The sequence below is a fragment of the Uranotaenia lowii genome, chromosome 1, assembly GCF_029784155.1.
Source record: "Uranotaenia lowii strain MFRU-FL chromosome 1, ASM2978415v1, whole genome shotgun sequence".
NCBI lineage: Eukaryota > Metazoa > Arthropoda > Insecta > Diptera > Culicidae > Uranotaenia > Uranotaenia lowii.
The window spans coordinates 145719102-145740506 of NC_073691.1; the positions used below are offsets into that span (position 1 = coordinate 145719102).

Here is a 21405-nt window from a genome sequence, read left to right on the forward strand (position 1 = left end):
CATCCAAATCTAGTTCCTCTTCTTCAATCCATTCGCAATCCAAATCTTTTCCACAGGTTAGAATAGCCAAGCAATTCTGTTCACGTTTTGCCACAATTTTAGTGGAACAGACTTTCCTGAGTGTTGCAGTGAAAGTGTTCTTGTGTACTTTCTTATGCTCGTAAAATTTACCAAAAGTGATTACGTGAGTATTATTCATTAAATGAATGGTGCAAGTATTGTTTTATTGAGTTTAGGATAAAATTATTTGTTATTGTTTTGCTGATAATGATAAGTGATGTCACGCTCAAGCAGACCCCCCCTCCCCCCATGTCACAAATTGTCACAAAAATCGAAACCCCCCCTCCCCCCCTAACGCGTGACATCATTTATGGACGGCCCTTAAGGAGAAGAGATTTTATACTGATTTTATTATCAAAATTTGTGTACTCTGTTTGGGGGGCTATCATTCGCCGTTAAAACAATAAAGTTATGCTGTAGAGAAAAAGAGACTATTAAAGCTCCTACTAACCTATAATAAATTATGGTTATAGTCTTCACAAAAGCTTACTTGTAGAAGTTAATGGTCTGGATAAATTATATGTGCTGTTGCAAGCATTTGCAGTATACTGCAGTTCGGAAGATAAAGGTTTAAAAAGATTTAGCTCAGTTAGCCCGTGGAAACCGTTTCATCAACAATTGATTTAGATTTTATAAAAAATCTGTATAAATCTGTATTAATGTTCAAAAATCTGTATAAAAATCTGTATCTGTATCTTATCTGTATTGACGTTGAAAAATCTGTATAATACAGAAAAATCTGTATATATGACACCGCTGCAGTGAACACTGTTAGCAGAAAAAACTCATGTTAATCAGTTTTTATCACACGGTGGGACACATGTACTCAATTGAGAGTTATTAAGCACAGCAATCAAAAGTCCCATTAACAATAACTAATTTGTGCACTCACAAATCTCCAGTGTCAGAAATGAGGGTGTGGATTATTTTATGCGCAGCCACAAAATGGGACTGCACACTTTAGATCTGTGGATTGTGACATTTGTGCTATATTTCAAATCAGTACCTATTGAAATTAGGTACTAGGCTAACCGCTTTTTGTGACAGCAAAAGATTGCACAATATTCAAATTTCCAAAAAAAAAAAAAATATATATCAGCATGATTGTTTCACTTTGAAGAAGACTCAAAATTTGCAAAATTAACAAAATTAATAATAAAATAATATTCTTCAAAATTTAACACGACACTTCAGATAAAGTAAAATGCCACAGTTTTATAAGTTGATCCAGCTGTTTCTATCATGCAGCACTTTCAGTATTGTGTTTTTTCTAACTTTTTTCTTGCAGGCCATTTAGCTAAATTTAGTTCTATGTACAAATTTAACAGAGTAAATAAAGGTAGCGGTACACCTCAGGTGAAAATAAATAATCTTCTCTAGCCTGTAACTAAAAATAGTTGAAAGATGAATTTTGAACTGGTCTTAAAACCTCCTAAGATATTTTAATTTCGATTCCTCTGATTTAACCGTAGGAATGTTATCACATTGAGGGAATCAAACAATAAAATCTTAAGAAGTTTTAAACACTGAGACTGGCTTGAAATTCAACTTTTCACTATGTTCTTAAATTATAAATTGTAAAGTATTCTTAAATTATCATTTTTTTTATACACTTTTTTTATTCATTGCTGATATAAATAATCTAATTAAAAACATTGTGAACGTTAATGTTTTCATTATTATTTTAACTGTTTAAGTTTGAGTTTTTTCACAATCGATGAATCTGAATGCGGTTAGCTCAATTTTACTGAGTCAGTAGCATTTGTTTCTGCAAAATTTAATCAAATTACTTCAGAGTGCATTTTGAATAATTTTAAATTTATTGAAAACATATCAGAGTGCATCATGATCTGCACGCTCGTATCTTTAAACACAATTTGTGAGAAATGTTGACCTTTTCCGTCAGCAGGTGGTGCTGATGTTTGTAGAAAGAATGTCTGTTGGAATTTATATGAAAAATGTCAAGAGCTGGGTATCTTTATATCTACTATCTTTGAGCAAGGTTTTGTTTCATTCGTCATTTTGAAAGTCTTTAATTTTATACATTAAAAGGGTTTAAATTGATTGTTTTATCAATCATATAGGTAGATAATGTTATAATGAAGCTTTTTTAGTGAATATCTCAGTTTTTCAAATTTTGTTTCATTCGACGTAATGAAAGCTCACGCGAGAGATGTAAAATGAATACCATGGTTTTCTTGTTGAAAATTGGAAGATGTAATAACCATCTACTTTATAGTTTTGTGTTCTGAAATGTATGGAAAAAAGTTGATTTTTTCATTGTTAAGTTGCTTAACAACCCCCTTTTTTCATGGTAAATTTTGTCAAAACCATGAATTTCACTGTCGAAAACGATGAATTTGACAATGCGTTCAAGGTTTCATAAACATTGATATTGATTGTATTAACCATGAAATCCACGATAGTGTGAAAATGGAATTCATAGTTTTTTCACGATACTTTTCTATTCGGGTCCCTACGAACGAAAATTCGAATCACGTCAAATCTGTATTGCTGTACGAGTGCGAAACTTGGTGCACATATGCGGTAACGACGCGAAAACTGAAAGTATTTGGCTGCCTGCGGAATTTCACTCGCGCTTGGTGGCCTGGCAACTGGATCTCAAATGAAGAACTACATCGCCGGTGTCATCAAAGGACGCTAGAAATCGAGATGCGGTAACGTAAGTGGAGATGGATTGGGCACACGCTGCGAAGAGATGAGAACGAGATTTGCAGAGAGGTGATTGAACGGAATCCAGAAGGACATCGAAGAAGAGACAGACCCAGAAACTCGTGGCGGGGAAGCCTAGCCGCCGAAATACGAACTGTCGACGAGAGTCTTGACTGGGATCAAGTGAAGACGCTGGCTCCATATCGTCAACAGTAGAGGTCTTTTACCACGGCCCTATGCTCCGGAGCATCTGCGCGGGAAAATGAAGTAAGGAGTTAGTAATTTTTCCACCTACCGTCAGTATGGAACCTGCAAAATTTGACAAAAAAATGCTCTGTAAAGAAAAATTACCTGTTCAGCCCGAAATTGCCTATTTTTCCTTAAAAGTTGGGTGGCTTTTTCCAACTGGGATAGCATTTCATCAAAAGCGATCGATGCGCACTCTAGAATCGATATTGCGTACTGCTGGAAATATTATCCAACAAACGAAATCAAGTGTCCAGACAGTATGGTCAGAGGTATATTCGGAGATATCTGTGGAATTCAACGATTCATCCAATGAGACAGCGATTTTAAGCTTAATAAAAGCTATTTGTAACCACCAGGCTGCGTTAAAGTAAATAAAATTACAAATTTAATTTAAATTTTTTTTTCAAAATGTTATTAGGGATTTCGATTCCTCATGCAGGAGGAATACGTCGCAAATCGGTAGTTTTTAATTGGAATTTAATAAACAGGATTATTCTTCCTTAGTTAGTGTAAAGAAACTATAGTAAACAAAGAAGCGCAATCTGATCCCTTTTGAAATAATGTGCTTGCAACCCTGCTGTAGGTCTGCCTTTAAGACTGCTTGGTTTTGCTCGATTGGAATGAAACTGACAGAAAATCCAAAAATTCCAATCGTGACATTTCGTCTCTTTGTTTACTATAGGCTCGTTAAGTTAGTGCAATGTTTTTTATTTAATTTCTCAAGAGAAATTAACATTCAGTGTCACTTTTCCCTAAAAAACCGTCAGTGTAACAGTGCAAAGTGTCCTGCCAGGAGCCTTATAGAGAATTCGTTTTCAAGTGGTGGTGCACCGGTGCACTACCGGTAGTGCACTTTTTATCGTTTTCATGCTCGTTTTCACGATGAGTAGTGCACTGGTAGTGCACCATAAAGTGGACGGTGGAACACTCTGAAAATATTTGGTGTTGCTTGCGCTCTCACCAATACTATCATGAATTTTGACAACACGTGCTTCCCGATGTAAACAAATATCAGCTGGTTGGTTTATTTCTATACCGCAAAAATTGCGTTCGAGCTGTTTTTTTCTCTTTATTATCCCGAAGAACGGAAACTTGTTCCGGATTCAATACCAGTGTCGTTTCCAACAGAGGCGGAGAATTTCACCTGGATGGCACGTTCCAAAGCAAACAACGCTCCCAAGAAGAAATGTGTCCAGAAGGCTTGCTGCAATCGGTTCCAGGCGATGCCGAAAAAGAGCAGCAAATCCGAGTGCAAAAAGGCCAACCCAAAGATCTGGTGGAATCGCCCAAACCGAAAAGTATTCTTGTTCGGGAGGGTCCTATAAGTTGGTCTTCACAGCAAGAAGCGTTCAGCTGCATCGAAGCTACTCTGCTACCAGCCAGCTTCGAGCTGTGCCTCAGGATGACGATGCTCGGTTGCGCCAAGTACCGGATTCCCACCCGTTGCCCTTCAAAAACGGTAGTTCGATACTACACCCGCATTGGGAGCTTGAATTTCGTTCGTTTCGGTCTGTTAGCAAAATTTTCTTCCCCGACATCCGCGATCCGAGTTCCAAAATTTTTTTTTTGTAATCTTAAATGGAAATAGGTACTCGAACGAAGATGAGATTTGCGAGAAATAAACGTTCAAAATACCGGAACCTTCAAGCTGGGGTAACTGCAGTCTAGCAGCAGCAAACATAGACCGCCCAGAATCAGCCGGTATTGCAGTTCATCAGAGCCAGAGGCGAATCTACTAAGCAAAATAAATCTGAAATCTTAACAATTCAACATAATATATAAATTCATGCTAAAATTTTCATATTGTTTAAAAGACAATGATCAACCAAAGTAAATTTCATTTCAATTTTCGAAGTTAAACGAAAACAAATAACAGCTGTAATGGATTTTTGACAGCTTGATGGTTTTTGTTGACACTGCCGATTTCACGCACACCTACAAAGGTGAGTGCAAAACTCGATTCATGCTCGTTTTCAGCGTGGATGGTGCAACACTTTCGGGTGGTGAAAACGAATACGGTATTACATTGAAACAAATTATCACGCAGCACCGAATCTAATGCGGGCGCATCATTAGCGCCACCGTAGATTTGCGAGTGTTGCGAATGTCTGATAGAACTGTTATACGGATTGGTTCAAAGTGCTCGTATCGAAATACCAGTGCTGCCCGTTTTTAATACTGTGAGAAATATGCACTTACTTTTTCAGATTCAGTTAAAAATATTTGATTGATTTATTGTTCGGTTTTCCTTCTCGAATTAAGATAATTTCAATAAAGTTTCACCTACCGGCACTGCTGCTGCTGATGAACTGTTTCTTGGTCCCATTGACGGCGGTGTTGATCATGTATCCGATTTTGGTGAAGCTGGACTGCCGTATCACAGGTCTAGGGGGAATCGGTGGCGGCGAGTTCGGACTGAGAGGTGGGCTTCCTCCCGGCGACACGCCGCCAACTAAATCACTACTATCTGCCACTCCTCCTCCTCCTACGCATCCGCTGGTCGGGATCGACACCGGACTGGATGTAACGGTTGATCGTCCCCATCGACCCAGCGATGATGATGTCTGCCTTATGCTAGTTTGAACTTTGGCTGAAACAGAGAAGAAGAGAAAAACATCAAGAAATAAAAATACATTTTATTCGCTTCAATAAATATTTTTATTTTTCTATCCTGTTCAAATTGGACTACGAGGTCTGATTCGGTTACGGTTCGGATTCGGATACGGTTTTGTAGTAGAGAAAAAAATTCCTAGCGTTCTTCCTATTTTCCTAGATGCATGGGAACTCTCTCTTGATTATAAGCTGGCTGAGACGTGAGACATGAACCAGAGACATATATAAGATCTGATACCTGAGTCCTTAGACAAAAGACTTGAGGCTTGAGATATAAGACCTGAGGCATATGAGACCTGACACCTGAGACATAAGGCATGAGACCTGAAACATAAGGCATGAGACCTGAGACTAGAGATTTGAACCGAAGACTTGAGACCTGAGTTCTTAGACAAGAGACCTGAGCCATGAGGTGAGAAGTTGGAAGTAAGAATTGAGAAGTGAGCAGTAAGAAGTGAGATTTAAGATATGAGCAGTGAGACGTGAGAAATGGGAAGTGAGAAATGAAAATTGAGAAGAGAGGAGTGAGAAGTGAAGGTGTCTGAGAGGTGAACAGTGCAAAATAAGACGTGTATAGAGAATATTGATATTCAGAGTTCAGAGTTAATAATTTGAAAGAACAATTGTGAAAAGGATAATGAAATGTAAGATTAAGTTGTAAGAGCAAACGCACCAATACGGGAGTATACGGGGACCGGTTTTGCTCATTTCAGGGGACCGGTTTTGGTATACTCACTCTTCCGCGCACCGGGCGGTAGCATAATATTATTCTACATTCCGCATTGCACTGAGAAAAAAGGAAAGAGAAATTTGATCAAGAATTAAAATACGGACCGAGTACATTTTCTGAGTCGTGAGATTTTTCGCTTGAATTTCAAACGTATTCTGCTAAAGATCCTGATGCCCGATGGAAACCTCGGTGCAAAACGTTATTCATACAGGCTATCAGTCGGATTGTAAATCGATTTCGTCCCCTGTCCACGGTAGCTGCTGCAAACATTCTGATCCAGGAAGCTGACGGCGATGGCGAGATGGTGGCCGCCCTGGAGAATCTCCCACCTAATGAGGTGGAAATCAAGCAGGGTTTCGAGGCTTCGGTCGGTCAGAATCATGGAACAAGTTTCAGTGGCGGTGGGAAATCGTGGTCCTGGGACGTTTCCGATGAACCCTGTCTATACGAGAGATATTTCAAGAGAGGCTAGCCGTTACGGAACTGGAGCAGATCGAAGATGTGGAAAAGTTCTACGCCGGCAACTTCCATGTACTGACGGACGAGTGTATGGTGTTGATGCTTCTGTACAACGTCCTGCTAGTGAAGCGTCTGGAGAGCGTTCTCAGTGAAAGGAACTTCTGATACATGGAACCAATGGTAGCCAGGAGTTAATCAATCTCATGTCGACGGGACGTGCTCCTCTACGTTTCAATTTGATAAGCGCCGTTGAAAAGTAGGTTGACGATTTTAGAGCCCCAAAAGAACCGTACCATGTTAAATCTTTTAAATAAATTGTTCACAATGAAGTTTTTTTTTCGTTTTGTAATCGGCTTTCTTGTTTCATCGAAAAGAAAAAAGCCTTTACCGGTATAGTCTAATATGTCGAAAGTTAGCTTAATTGCATACGTAATAAAATAACAATCATAAACCTTTAGTTTCAATTCTATTGTAATCTTTTTTCCATGAGCACTCACACACAATCGCCAATCAATCATACATTTAAAGATTTAAAGTAGGACAGAGGTCATCGTAAAGAAAATCTTATAACGTCGTGCATCCTGGGAAAAGGAATAAAATTCTTGCTTTTGCTACTGTCATTCGAATTAACATAATTTTTCTATATAGAAAAAACTAACCTAAACAACGACTGGAGGTCACTCGATTTAATGTTCTTTAGTTCGTCTAGCACGGCAAAAATGTTGATGGATTTGCCTGTCAAAACTAACTTAACTCTGATCTTTCTTCAACTTTAACTTCCCCGGGAAAGGCATCGGATGTCTTCCTCTGGTAGTACTTCCGGGGCTAAGTTAGCCCCGGATAGCACTGCTATGTTATACAGAGCAGCATACTTTTGTAATTCGTTCAGAAGTTGAATCTGAAAGAAATGAATTTTTGTTTAGAAAACGCCAAGGAATGAGAAGATTCAATTTTTATTACCAAATTCGCATGTGTCATCGCTTGCTTGATGTTTTTGGAAATTCCAGTCAGACCCCATTGCTTTTTTCGAAGGAAACAACGGAACTTCGATGCAAGGTTGTTCATCCGGCAACGGAAACTCACTCAGCACTGCCACATAGAATAGCACATCAGCCAGGGTAATTTCCTCTTGCCCATTTCGTCCACCTAACGGCTCTTCTAGTTTTGTTAAACAACCATTTTTGGTCACAAAATACGATGCTTCGAGTTTGTTTATCTGAAATAGAGTGAGAAAGGAAAAAATGTTATCAATATTCAAAGGTAGAAAAAAGTCCAAAACAATAAAATACAAAATAAATTACTCACCACCAAAACCAGCATTTGCACTTTCTCGTTCAATTCTTGGATAAATTGAACTTTTAACACGGAAAACTGTATCGAAATTGCGAATTCAACTGGTTATTCCAAAAATGAATCCATCCTCAATTTTGATTTTCATACAATTCTTTTCTTAAAAAGAAATCAACAAACATCTACACGCTGCAACGTCGTTTGTTTAATTCTGCTTAAAACGGTAGAATTTTTTCAGTGCATGTTTGCTCTCGCCCCTTTCTAGTGAGCAAATTTGGTGATTTTGTCGGTCCCGACGGCAACGGCCCTATTTTGCTCACCTTCATACTAACCCCCGGTGCGGTATAGAAGTGATCAAACTCGTGAGCATTTTCACTTTACTCGCGATTGCTGCGGATGCCCTAACATAAGTTTTGACCTTATTGAGCGAGTCTTACTTTAAGAATAATAAGAAATTATAGAAAATGCTCCGATAATGAGCATTGAGCTCTTGATGATTCGAGAGAATGGGAAAGAGTATCGGAAAATTATGAATACGTTTTTTATGTGAGTCAGTCTATTGATAAAGCTCTTGAGTGAGCTGTGTTTTCTAGTGAAGTGAAAGAATGGATTCGAGCGAAGAGAATCTGGTCGGTTCGATCAGTCACGATAATGTTGAAAGTGAGAAATGATCAGTAAGCAGTGAAAAGCAGCACGTCCAACTCTACGGATTTCTCCGGATCAACTGATTTTGTATTCCACCAAAAATCACAAGCGCGTAGTGGGGCCTTCAACCGAAACCCGAACGCCTCCGTTCGGGTTGTGGCTAAGAAGCTGCACCTAAGCCAAAGTTTTGTCCAGAAGGCCAAATCTAAGGCTGGACTTCGAACGTTCAAGGTACAAAACGCCCCTAATCGCGACGAGAAGCAGAACGAGTCCGCCAAAACCCATGCCAGGAAGTTGTACTTCAACATGCTGACGAAAGTTAAATGCTTTTTCATCATGGACGACGAAACATATGTGAAGGCCGATTTCAAACAGATCTCCGGCAACCTGTTTTTAACGGCCAAAGATAAGTCCAGCGTTTCGGAGCATGTCCGCACTCAGAAGATGTCCAAATTTGCGAATAAATTCCTGGTTTGGCAAGTCATCTGCACGTATGGGAAGCGGAGTGCACCTTTCGTGACCCAGGACATGATGAACGGACAGGTGTACATGAAAGAGTGCCTCCAGAAGCGGCTGCTTACTCTCCTGAAGGCCCACAACGTCCCAACAATCTTCTGGCCGGATTTGGCCTCATGCCACTACTCCGAGGACGTGCTGAAGTGGTATGCGGACAATAAGCTCAATTTCGTGCCGAAAATATTCAACCTTCCCAACACTCCGGAGCTCCGACCCATCGAGAAGTACTGGGCGAGGTAGTGAAAACAGTCGAGGAACTGAAGATATCGGATGAAAACTCGAATTTTGCGAATCAATTTTGTGTGTGGCAATTTCATCGTGGACTGGACACGTTTACTATCAATAAACCATTCATCAGAAAAGGGTTACGGGAAAAATAAGAACGATAAATTTTAGTTGCCATATAGATCACGAACCAATGCCAACGCACTGAAGGCTACAGAAATCTGCATCGTAGAAGGTCTGGGCCGGAATCACAGATGAGGGCTGTGTTTATGTTTTCTGTAGGCGCACACTTTTCGAGGTTATGTTAAAACCAATTGTTAGCGGAAAAGTACTCTACCAGTACCTTGATTTGATATCATGATCGTTGGCTTATATATAAGACTTAAACGCTACCCACTACATCACGGTCGGCGGCCTTTGTTTAACTCAAACAGGGATTTGGCCTTTAAGGAATAAACTCGCTTAAAGCTTAAAAGATATCAGAAGTTTCTTGTCAAAGTAGAATATTATGATTCTTTGATACAGAAAGAAAAGTTTACTAAAGATATCTTTCATCCAGAAGTATGGAATTTGTGGTTTTTATTAGAGGCACCGCACAATTGTGTCACGTCGAACAGAAACGAAAAATTACGAACGTCGATTCACGTAAACTCGTCCCTTTACATAGACAGACGTCGCGACGTGGTTTCTAAAGTTAAACTCACGGGTAGGTCAACTCTTTGTAAGGAAGTATATTAATTGGAATATTGCACCGCACGAGCGTTTTTAAAGTTAGTGCACTGTGAGCAATATTAAGCGGCTGTGTTATTGTGCGCACATATGAAAGATGTTCATTGTTGTTGACGTTTCCGAACGTTCGTTGATGGGACGAATTAATGCACACGCGCCGGTTCTCTATAGAAAGACTTCACCATCCGGTTATCTCCCTACTTTTTCTCCTGTAAAAGCAAAACGCATGACGACGCTTGTAGCTCGTTGACGTTTTTATATTTCTGTCTGCGAAACACGGGGATTTATAATATTGACTGACTCGCATCTCTCATGGGAGCTTCGAGAGATCAGTCATTTATCTTTTACGCGATAGCCCACGCGATTCTCTGTGGGTCAACGGGGTTAGGGTTTTAATGTGTTTTCCTCTATAAATCTCACTTGTAAATAAATTTGTTCAAACAACGCAATATGACAGATTGCTAATAAAAAACCTATTAGGTTAAATAAAAAGTTGTTAAAACGTGTAACAGTTATTTAACAGAAGTTGTAACTTAATTTGCAACTATTTCTGTACACATGATCTTGATCTATTAATCTTTTTTACAACTTCTAGCGACCAGGATGATTATTTTAATAAGTCTTCACTATTGTATACAAAGCTGAAGTTTATCTACCGGGTGTCGTTTATGGTAGCGCGTGAACCTGACAGATTTATACGCATAAGGAATTCGCATAGTAGAAACACACGTCCGGTCCCAGAATGTCAAGCGTAAATTAACCGAGGTCGAGGTGCAACAACTTGCGCATCGCATTGGGTATGTAAATAGACGTTTCAGTCTTGCAATGTGGTGACGTATCGTTGTGAAACTTCCAACAAAGAGTTGACTGCCAATTCATTCATGGTCATGACGATTGCCACGCGCGTTTTACAGTGAGCATAACATTAAACCAGACCGAACAAAACCAATTATATATATTGATTAAGGATTATTTTAAGCAACAGGTATATGAGTTTAACAGGTTAAGATAAGCTATTCCTAACATATTCAAAATCGGCTCAAATCTAAATTTTGTTTAATACAGTTGACAGTAAAACAAAACTGTGATTGTAAGTATGGATTAATACTAGATAGACATCCCAAATACCCGAAAGTTCCATAAAACGGGTACGAGGAAGCTTACTTTACCCCTTCATTAACCTGAGGTACGTTTTATGCAGCTCAAAATTTAAGTTCTTATTAGTAGGGGAGGGTGGGGTATCGTATCGTGGTGCCACTTTGTTTTTTGCTTCATCACTTTTATATTATACTTTTAAGTTCCAATTCAGATCCGAATGACCTCCCAAGGTTAGAAGCTCTTTAATAAATATTATTATTATTATTATTATTTAAAGTTCCAAAAAAAGTCTTAGTGACCTTCTATTCAGCTTCCAGTAATCATTTTATTCAGCTTTCAAAAATTGTTAAATGAGCAAAAAATTCTCTCTCTACTTAAATCTGTCTCTCGCTACAGCTGTCTTTCGAAACTTTGTCCCTTAACCTAATTTTCTATTTCACCCAAGAGGCAACAGTTCTATTATCTTCTTCTATTAAATCTCGGACTCTACTGGCCGAGCAATCTAACGGGTTTTACCTGTCGCTTCCGGAGGTTTCCGCTAGGGTTAGTTTAAATTTTGGACCGTGATAGGAAAATAGTATTTTTACAAAAAACTCTTCGATTATTGGTACAAGCAAAAATCACGTATAAATTTTCCTCTCTCTCTCTCTCTGACGTACTAATGTGAAAATTTTATTCACGGAAAATAATAAAAAGGTAAAATTTACCGAGATAGCCAAGGTAAACGATCGTGAAAGCCAAAAAGGTAGCTTCTACCTCTTCGAGGTGAAACTCACCTCACAGCGAGGTAAAATTTACCTGAATCAAGGTTGGAAAAAAGGTACAATTCACCGAGGAAAAAGGTAAAACCAAATAAGGTAAAACTTACCTCGTAGCGAGGTGAAGTTGACCTGGATTGAGCTGAATAAAAAAGTATAATTCACCTAGAAAAAAAGGTAAAACCAAATAAGGTAAAACTTACCTCGTAGCGAGGTGAAGTTGACCTGGATTGAGCTAAACAAAACGGTACAATTCTTCTCGAAAAAAAGTGACTATTCGCCGAACCCGTTTATTGAGGTTAAGCTGTTTTGTCATTAAGGAACAAGTTTTGCTTTGTGCATATTATGTGAAAATCGGAATAGAATGGTAAGTGTTTTCTTAGATATCATTTTGTTGTACTGGTTCTCGTCATAATACATTGCATTTGTTTCAGATCGAGCCATAGAGCTTATAGGTGTATTCCACGTCATCCTCCAGCCGGAAACAGAGGAGGTCATGAATGTACGCAACGCAGGAGTATTCAGCGGCCATGGCGGCTCGGAAGAACGCGAAGCCGAATTACCAGTCCCTATTTATCTCCAATAAATATAATTTTTGATAGAATTTTGTATTTTTTTAATTCTTATTGAAGAAACCAATCAAACCAACCAGCATTTACCTTTTAAATCAGTAAATGGGAAAACGGTATTATTTACTATTTTGCTAGGTGAATGCGAAAAAGGTAAAATTTACCTTTTTGCTAGGTGAATTGAAAAAAGGTATAATTTACATTTTTGCTAGGTGAATGAAAAAAAGGTAAAATTTAACTCGAAAGAGGGGTGGAAAAAATTCACCTCGCAAAAAGGTAAATTTTACCTTTTTTTAATTTTCCGTGTTCAAATCTGTCACTGCCTGCTATGATCCAATCTCGTTGTCGGCAACATCTTCTCTTGGTGCCGCGATAATGCCGCGCGCCTGATCGGATCTCAAACTCGACAAATTGCGGTTTCTTTCAATCAAAAAATCAAATCAATTATTAAAAATAAAACTTCGGGATCGAACCCCGACCTTCATTGTGACAATCGCTACCAATAGGCCACGCTTAAATATTGCGCTAGCTAAAACCACAGAGAACAAACGTACAAGCTAGCCCACGAAACTTAACTTAACTTAACTTAACTTGATTAACTACTCACATCCACCTTAAACCGTAAAACCCGAAGTGCATGGTTGTAGAAAATGTATGCATTGCTTGTTCCAAAACATATTATAATAACAAACATTTCGAGGTCCACGATCGCTGGCGTGGCTCAGTAGAACAAGTTCCACATTGCCAATGGTTGCTACTCCGTGATTGACCGAGGCCATCAATTTTAATCAGAGGTCAAATGAATGGTGCTTGGGATTAGCAGCTCATTCACACTGCTCAAAACTGATGCTCTCTCTTTTAACGTCAATAACGGCGCCGGCCACGTCCTAGTAGTCAATAGATAGATTGGAAGAAAGAGAAAAGGATGAAAGATCTATTTTGTGCTTTAGGACCGAGGTTACCTCTGCATCCTAGCAAAACAATTTTGGTTGGGAGAGGGGTTGAAGGAATTGATTGGGAGACACTTTTGACTAGTGTTACGATGAACCTTAAAAATTGTTTCTTAACTTCTATTAGTTCCTATTGAAAGCTTTCAGCATCTTAAACCGTTGAATCCGAAATGCAAAAAAAAACCGTTTTAATGACAGATTTAAAAAATTAAAATAATTGAAATTTTTTAATGATTTGCAATGAAAAAAAGACATTTCGAAATCCACGATTGTTGGTGTGGTTCGGTAGAATATGCTCCACGTCACCAATGATTGCTACTAAGTGATTGACCGAGGCCACCAATTTCGCACAGAGGTCAAAAGAAAGTCGCTTGGGATTAGCAGCTCATTCTGAATGTACAAAACTGATGCTCTCTCTTGGAACATCAATAACGCCGCCAGCCACGTCAATAGAAAAAAAGAAAGGAATGAATTGAATGAATTTGTGCTTTAGGACCGAGGTTACCTCTGCATCCTGGCAAATAATCTGGTTTGGGAGGGGGGTAAAAGATCGTGTTTTCTGATATGTTTCTAATTTTAACTAAAAACCTGCAATTTAAACAGAGTATGGATCATTTTATATTATTCTCTATTATAAAATGCTTCTGTGATAAAAACTTACTATAGTTTCTGTAATGAATTTTCTCACTTTTTCATTAGAAAATTTCAGTATCATACATATGTAAAAAATAATGTAGAAAAATCTGAACAAAGAAATTCAATATAATCCAATTTCAATAACTGACAATTTTTTCAATAAATCGTTTTAAAACCAAATGATTGGTGTTGTTAAAAAACTGTTTAGCAAAATAGTTGTTCTCTGTCAAGCTTTATTGTTTCTGATAAAAAAAAAACATTTTTTATTTCAATTAATCAAATCAATCAACAAATCAATTCACGAATCATTTTTCATTATTGAATATCATTGACATCATTCCAGTTTATTGAAGGAGTTTGTTTCAGGAGTTTGATAATTTTTCCCAGAAATATCTTCAAAAAGTTTAAATACAGTTTTTTCAAACACCATATATAAAATTAATAAATAAAATAAGATAAACATGATGTCGAAGGAACTTTTCGGGTTATTCATAATAGCAGAATAATGTTGCATCAATTTTCAGAAAATAACAAAAAATACTTAGCTCTTAGATTTTGTTTGGATTTCCTAGAACTTTGTGACGACCTTCTGAATCTTCATCCTACCGTTCTCCATTCTAGAACTTCATAAACCACGCACGCGTTGTGTATTTCCCTCGTATGGTTGATACCGTCATACTTGAGATTCCTTTCATCGGAATTTTTCTCTGATAGCTTCCCAATTCCACGTCTTGTGCGAAACGCAGCTAAAAGGAAGCATCCTTTCTTCCGGGAATTGACCAAGTTAAATTATAAACACTTTTTACAATAAAATCTTTTTTTTCACTATACAGTTCTTAAATTTTTCATCCTCAAAAACACGTCTGTCACTTTTAGGCACCGCCTACCGAGACCGTACAAGCTAGCCCACGAAACTTGTGTAAAAACTTCAACGCTCTTATTGAACCAATTTTTATTTTTTGGATGGGACACCAGATGTCTCCAAACACACTAAAGAGAACTGTCAAAAAAAAATTTTAGTCTTGAATAGGTCGTATGAGCTACTTAATATATTTCAAGAAAATCACTGTTGGAGTTTCGTAACACATTCGTCATGTTGGATATGAATAGTATCCAAAAATTTATTCTCTATGTTCATCAAACTTGCAAGAAGTACTATATTTTGAGCAATGAGATGCAATTGGATACGGGAATAATACCCGCTTTGAGATGTCTAGAATGGGTGAGAATGAGCGTCAAGAATGTTCATATTTGACTGGACAGGGCCGATACTCCCTTTGATTTCGAGAACCGTTCAAGAAGCGCGAAAGATTAATCCAAAAGTAGTCAAGTTATTCTCTGTGGCAGTTGTACTTAAATATAAAAGCAAAATTTAGCCAAGTTAAAAGTAAATTTAATTGCATTTATCAAGCAATAAATTGAAGCCGTTCGTTTTACTGAGATATTGGTCAATTTATTCATGAGTTCATTACGATTACGCCGTTTTGAAAACTTAGCGCTTTAAAAGTTGCTTTGTAATTTTTCAACGACCAGATGACACTGTTTCGCACCAGATGACACTGCTTCCAGGAAATTTTTAACGTATTTTTCTGATGATAGCTTTTGAATTTTTACACACTTTTCTGGAAATTTTTTGTTCGAGCTAGGACGTCTGTTCTCTGTGCTAAAACTAAAACTCGAAGTAGTGATAAGTTTTTGTAGCATACCAACAGGCGCACCCACCCAACCAACCAGCCAGCCAATGCACTTTTTGTGACTTATTTTGAATCCCGTTTTGAGTACTTTTGTGCACTTTGTGTGACTCAACGTATAACGTACATTTAAGTCAGTTTTGAAACTTTTAAGTTCAATTTCCCTCACGGGAATTGGGAAAAATAAGTCTCTTAAAACTTACATATAACTTTGGCAACCTTCAAGTTTATCAATGAGTACATATAGGTAATTCATTCGAGAGAATTGGGTAGCTATTTCTCTTTTTCAGACATTATGTAACTTTCCAGGTATTCCTTTAACTAAATATGTCACTTTTTCTTGGGATTTGACTAAGGGTACTTACACTTCATCGAAATCCCCAACGTTGATGCTGGAGGCAACAGAAGAAACAGCAACGATAACAGTAGCGGAAGGCGGCACTACAATAACAAAAACAATGTAGCAGATCACAGCGCGGATGATTTGTTTGTACCATAAATTGCAGTTGGTTGTTTACATCGGTTCACTGAATCGGCTTCTCGACCCGCGCTGGTTAAGCTAGGGAACTTTTTTCCAAACGTGCTAAAATTCTGCTAAAAATGTGCAGATTTGTTCTCTCCTTATTGTCTGCGGATGCTAAATCCGGGAAACGTTTTCTACCGATACAGCTGCCGGGTACGGTTTGACAATTGATTCTGTTGATCGGTCAATACCGTGCGCGTCCTGAATTCAGACGCAAAAACGTGACGATGCGTATTAATGAAATCTGCAGTACAGCAACGGCGGCAGACAACTTTTTTTCTCGTGCGTGCGTGAGCACTTTCGTTTGTCTGCCGGTGGCAGCGTGCGTATGTGTGCTCACAAATTTGTATGTGTCCCACGCAGGCCAACCGATGACAATGATGCTCCAAGTCTGGGAATTGGCAAAACAACAAGCGAACTTTGAACGTAAAGAGTAAAAAAGCACGCCAGCGTGCCGCGTTTTCTAGGTTATGTACGCGTCAGGCCGTTGAACGCTTGTCACGCGGTCAGATTTCGAAATGTACCGATGCGGTTTCGGTCCTGCTTGTGTTTTTATTATTCGTGCTATTACCGGATTGTTGTTGACCGGTGTTGGCCTTATTTTTAGCGTGAATTTCCTCCTTTTGAATGGAATCCGTCCGCCACCGTCGGCGTCGTTGTCGTCGTCGCTGTCGTCGCGTTGGACGTCGTCGTAGATTCCGTACGGAGGATGCATATACGTTTGCTGCTAGCACGCTGCCCGGGCCGTCGTCGCGGATGTTGACTTCAATTCGAATCTGTGTCGGTACGAGTAACTTCTATGCGTTTTAAGGGCTGAGTAGTGGTGGCCTTCGGCGATATATGTAAGTAAGGAGAGGTGATCCGGTGATGGATCGAGCTGGCCGTTTGAAGGTTGCTTATTCCAGTTTGGTCGACACACCGGTTGCAATCTAAAGGAGAGAGACAAAAAAATATGTACATATGTTAGAGCGGAATGGCACTTCAAGCATTCGAAATTTGTTGATTAACTGTATAGGATGGTTCCAAATCTCGTTTAGTAACGACAGCTGAGAAAGATTTAAGCAATTTGACGTTCAGCACTCAATATTATTTTTTTCTACAAGCTAGCAACTGCTGAACAACTGCGTTCAGAAGAAAACTGATCAACTGATAATGTCGTCTTTTTTAACCTATTTTTTGTAAAAGTTCTTATTTATGAACAAGGAACTTATCCTAAACAACCTGACCCGGAGAACTTCGTTTACCGTATATTTAATGAAAAAATATTATATTAACCATGAGCTTGCTGTCAAACTGCTTTTTCTGGCTTTGCTAATCAACTGTGGAGTAGCATTCCATTCATGATTCCGGCGAATAAGACCATTTTTTAAATTTGCCGAAATGCTTATTCAGATTAAAATTAACTTTCTAAATTTCGTGGACAGAGTTTTTTTTAAATCTGTTTACTACATTGTTTTGGTCTTATTTTGGCTTTTTTTGTCTTTTTTGTCCTTCTTTGATCTTTCTTGGCATTTAGGTAATTTTTGGTAGTTTTTAATATTCCAGTTCGCATGGAAAAATCCAACCTTGCCAAAAAGGAGTCGGTAGCCAAGGAATATTTAAAGAAAACACTGCCAAGACAACTTTGCCTTAGTTAAAGAGACTACATACAAGGAGGCGCAATCTGGTCCCTTTTGAAATAATAGCTTTCAACCCTACTGTGGGGCTGCCTTCAAGATTGCTTGGTTTAGCTCGATTGGAATGACACTGACATAAAACCGAAAATTCCAATCGTGACATTTCGTCTCTTCGTTAACTATAGAGCCTATAGTTATAGCCTATAGTTAGCCTTAGTATTTGTGCAGACTGCGACGTCACAATCACATAAATGTTGATTTATAAAGAATTTCATTAATAATTCGAAGAATTGAAAGAAATTGAAAAGCATGTTATTCTAGAAGAACTTTTGTGCTTGAAGATCGGTACTGAAAAGTTAGATTTTCTATTTTTTTTCTTTAAAATAGACTATCGAGGTTCAAAAATTTGAATTAGTTCAAAATCTTCCATGAAAGTGTTGAATGAAAAGAAAATGCCAGAAGTTGTTTAATAGTTTTTATTTTACTGTCTAAATTTGATGTGACACACCCTTTACACGACCGCTGCCAGGAACTGGTACACTCAGAAAAATACTATTATGTATGCCATAAGATTCTCTTATGAAGTGGCGCCATAAGAAAAATTAATGAAATTCATAAGATTGTCTTATGACGCGAATGAATTCTGAAGATGAACGCCTACTTCAATGAGAGGTTGTTGCTTTCCATAAGAGATTCTTATGGAAACAGTAAATCACTTTCTAATAAGAAAAATTCTCGATATTTCATGCTGAAAACATTCACTTTATTGTTTGATAAATTTGTTTAAAATTGAATCCTTCATGGTCACCATCAGCAGCGCATCAACAGACGGCTCCATAAAAGTTTTTTTTTTGCCGCATCTTAATCTTCGACCTTTCGTTTTTTGCCGATCAGCTTGCTGAAAAGTAAACAAATAATGTATTTTAGTTTACTAATATATTCAACGTTCACACCAAAAACATCAAATCGAACTTACCATTCCGGAGATAACAATAACATTTAACATTGAAGGAAAACTTTAATAACTATGAACTGGCGATTGCTTCGTACTGTTAGATGATGAAAAAAAACTGATGCTATGAATGAATGTGTTCATCATTTTTTTCACAATGCCGTTTCTTCTATTTTTCATAAGAACATCGTACGAAAATTGAAGGAGTTTCATAAGGCTCTTATGAAAAATTAGTTTGGACGCAAAAAAGTGGTTCATAAGATGTATCTTATGAAATTTATAATAAGATTTCCTCTGAGTGTAGAGAAAATGTTACCCCATCGCCGGAGAGCGCTTGCGCATTGCCGCCGTCGTCAGGAACTACTGGCTGAGCCCTTAAAACAGCACTACGATCGCTGCAGGGAACACGTACCGATATCACACTTACGATGTTTCTTTATTTTTGCTGATGAATACACAGTAAATTTTTGCCTCAATTTCCAGCAAAAAAAATTGCTGGAAACGTTCAGCAATCCAAATTTTTGCTGAAAACCAGCAATCGGTTTTCTAATTGCTGGATTTTCCAGCATGCGGTTGTGTTCTTGTCATTTTTGCTGAAAAACCAGCAATCGGTTTTCAAATTGCTGGACTTTCCAGCAATTGATCTAGTTTGCTGGAAAATCAGCAATCGAGTTGTCAAATTGGAATCTGTTTGTTTGTTTATTTATTTTATTTGAACGGTCGTTTAACAGCTTTGGTAGTTCTGGTCTGGAATCTGTTTGTTTTCGTACGCTGAAGCTAGGTGAGACTCTATTTTACGAAATTTGGTTAGATTAATATAATTATTTTTATTTTCCTCTATATTCTAGCAACCAAAGTCAATCAAGTCAAGGGTGAGTTTATATTGGACAAGAAGATATTCCATGAAAGATACTTGTCAAACTTTTTTTTCAGGTGGCGGACGATCAACACTTTGGCATAAAACTGCCACCTGAACCGGCGTTGGAATAAAAAAAAATCATGTTCTTGAATGTAAATAAATCCCTTATTAAAAAAATTGAAAAAAAAATGATTTTATTGCTTATTATATGCACAGCCAGTATTAAATATTTAATTTTGAATTGAAATGTACATTAGGTACTAAATATAGCCGGTTGTTTTGAAAGAAATGCTGGTTTCCAGCAATCTGGATTGCTGATTTTCCAGCAATTTGTATTGCTGGAAACCAGCATTAACGTTTGCTGTTTTTTCCAGCAATTTAAATTGCTGGAAATTTTGCTGGAAAGTCAGCGGGACAAAAACCAGCCAAATTTTGCTGGTTTCCAGCAAAAAATAATTTGCTGTGTACGGATGAACACTATACACTCAGAGGAAATCTTATTATAAATTTCATAAGATACATCTTATGAACCACTTTTTTGCGTCCAAACTAATTTTTCATAAGAGTCTTATGAAATTCTTTCAATTTTCATACGATGTTCTTATGAAAAATAGAAGAAACGGCATTGTGAAAAAATGATGAACACATTCATTCATAGCATCAGTTTTTTTTTCATCATCTAACAGTACGAAGCAATCGCCAGTTCATAGTTATTATAGTTTTCCTACAATGTTAAATGTTATTGTTATCTCCGGAATGGTAAGTTCGATTTGATGTTTTTGGTGTGAACGTTGAATATATTAGTAAACTAAAATACATTATTTGTTTACTTTTCAGCAAGCTGATAGGCAAAAAACGAAAGGTCGAAGATTAAGATGCGGCAAAAAAAAACCTTGATGGAGCCGTCTGTTGATGCGCTGCTGATGGTGACAATTGAGGATTTAATTTTAAACGAATTTGGCAAACAATAAAGTGAATGTTTTCAGCATGAAATATCTAGAATTTTTCTTATTAGAAAGTGATTCACTGTTTCCATAAGAATCTCTTATGAAAAGCAACAACCTCTCATTGAAGTAGGCGTTCATCTTCAGAATTCATTCGCGTCATAAGACAATCTTATGAATTTCATTAATTTTTCTTATGGCGCCACTTCATAAGAGAATCTTATGGCATACATAATAGTATTTTTCTGAGTGTAGTAATCAAGTATTACACAATCAATCATAAAAATATAGTTTAATTTAGTATATTTATAGTCCAACACCTAGCATCAATCATACATTTCTAGTTGAATCTACCATATTACCATACCACAGTTGAATCAATTATAGCACTATTTTTGAATCTATCATATTTATTGTTAAATGTTAGACGTCAACCATAAATGTATAGTTGAATTTATTATGTTTATAGATGAATAACTAAAATCAATCATACAATTGTAGTTGAATTTATCATATTTGTCTAACAAATTATACCACTACAATTGAATCTATAGTATTTATAGTTAAATATGAGACGTCAACCAGGAATGTTTAATTGAATCTATTATATTTATAGTTGA

General features: G+C 37.5%; 2 protein-coding genes across 4 annotated transcripts in view; both read right to left on the minus strand.

Moving 5' to 3' along the window:
* The window catches only part of LOC129740405 (protein phosphatase PP2A 55 kDa regulatory subunit), a 195261-nt gene that overhangs the window by 88239 nt on the left and 85617 nt on the right, over positions 1-21405 (minus strand). For all 3 annotated transcript variants that reach the window (XM_055732059.1, XM_055732060.1, XM_055732061.1), the window contains 2 exons: positions 16257-17343; positions 5270-5572 (listed from right to left, as the gene is read on the minus strand). In XM_055732059.1, the coding sequence (XP_055588034.1) occupies positions 5270-5572; positions 16257-16263 (310 nt within the window). In that variant the 5' untranslated portion in view covers positions 16264-17343. The remainder of the gene's footprint in view (positions 1-5269; positions 5573-16256; positions 17344-21405) is intronic.
* LOC129740407 (uncharacterized) lies at positions 7409-8458 on the minus strand. The gene is made up of 3 exons (XM_055732068.1): positions 8090-8458; positions 7745-8000; positions 7409-7682 (listed from the first exon to the last, which is right to left on the minus strand). Exons 1-3 carry the CDS (start codon positions 8102-8104, stop codon positions 7639-7641), a joined length of 315 nt encoding a protein of 104 aa, XP_055588043.1. The 5' UTR covers positions 8105-8458; the 3' UTR covers positions 7409-7638.

What these genes read in the sequence shown, in the direction of transcription:
- LOC129740407 (XM_055732068.1), bottom strand. An exon ending in CGATGACACATGCGAATTTG is followed by an intron (nt 7,683 to 7,744) that starts GTAATAAAAATT and finishes CATTTCTTTCAG; the next exon opens with ATTCAACTTCTGAACGAATT.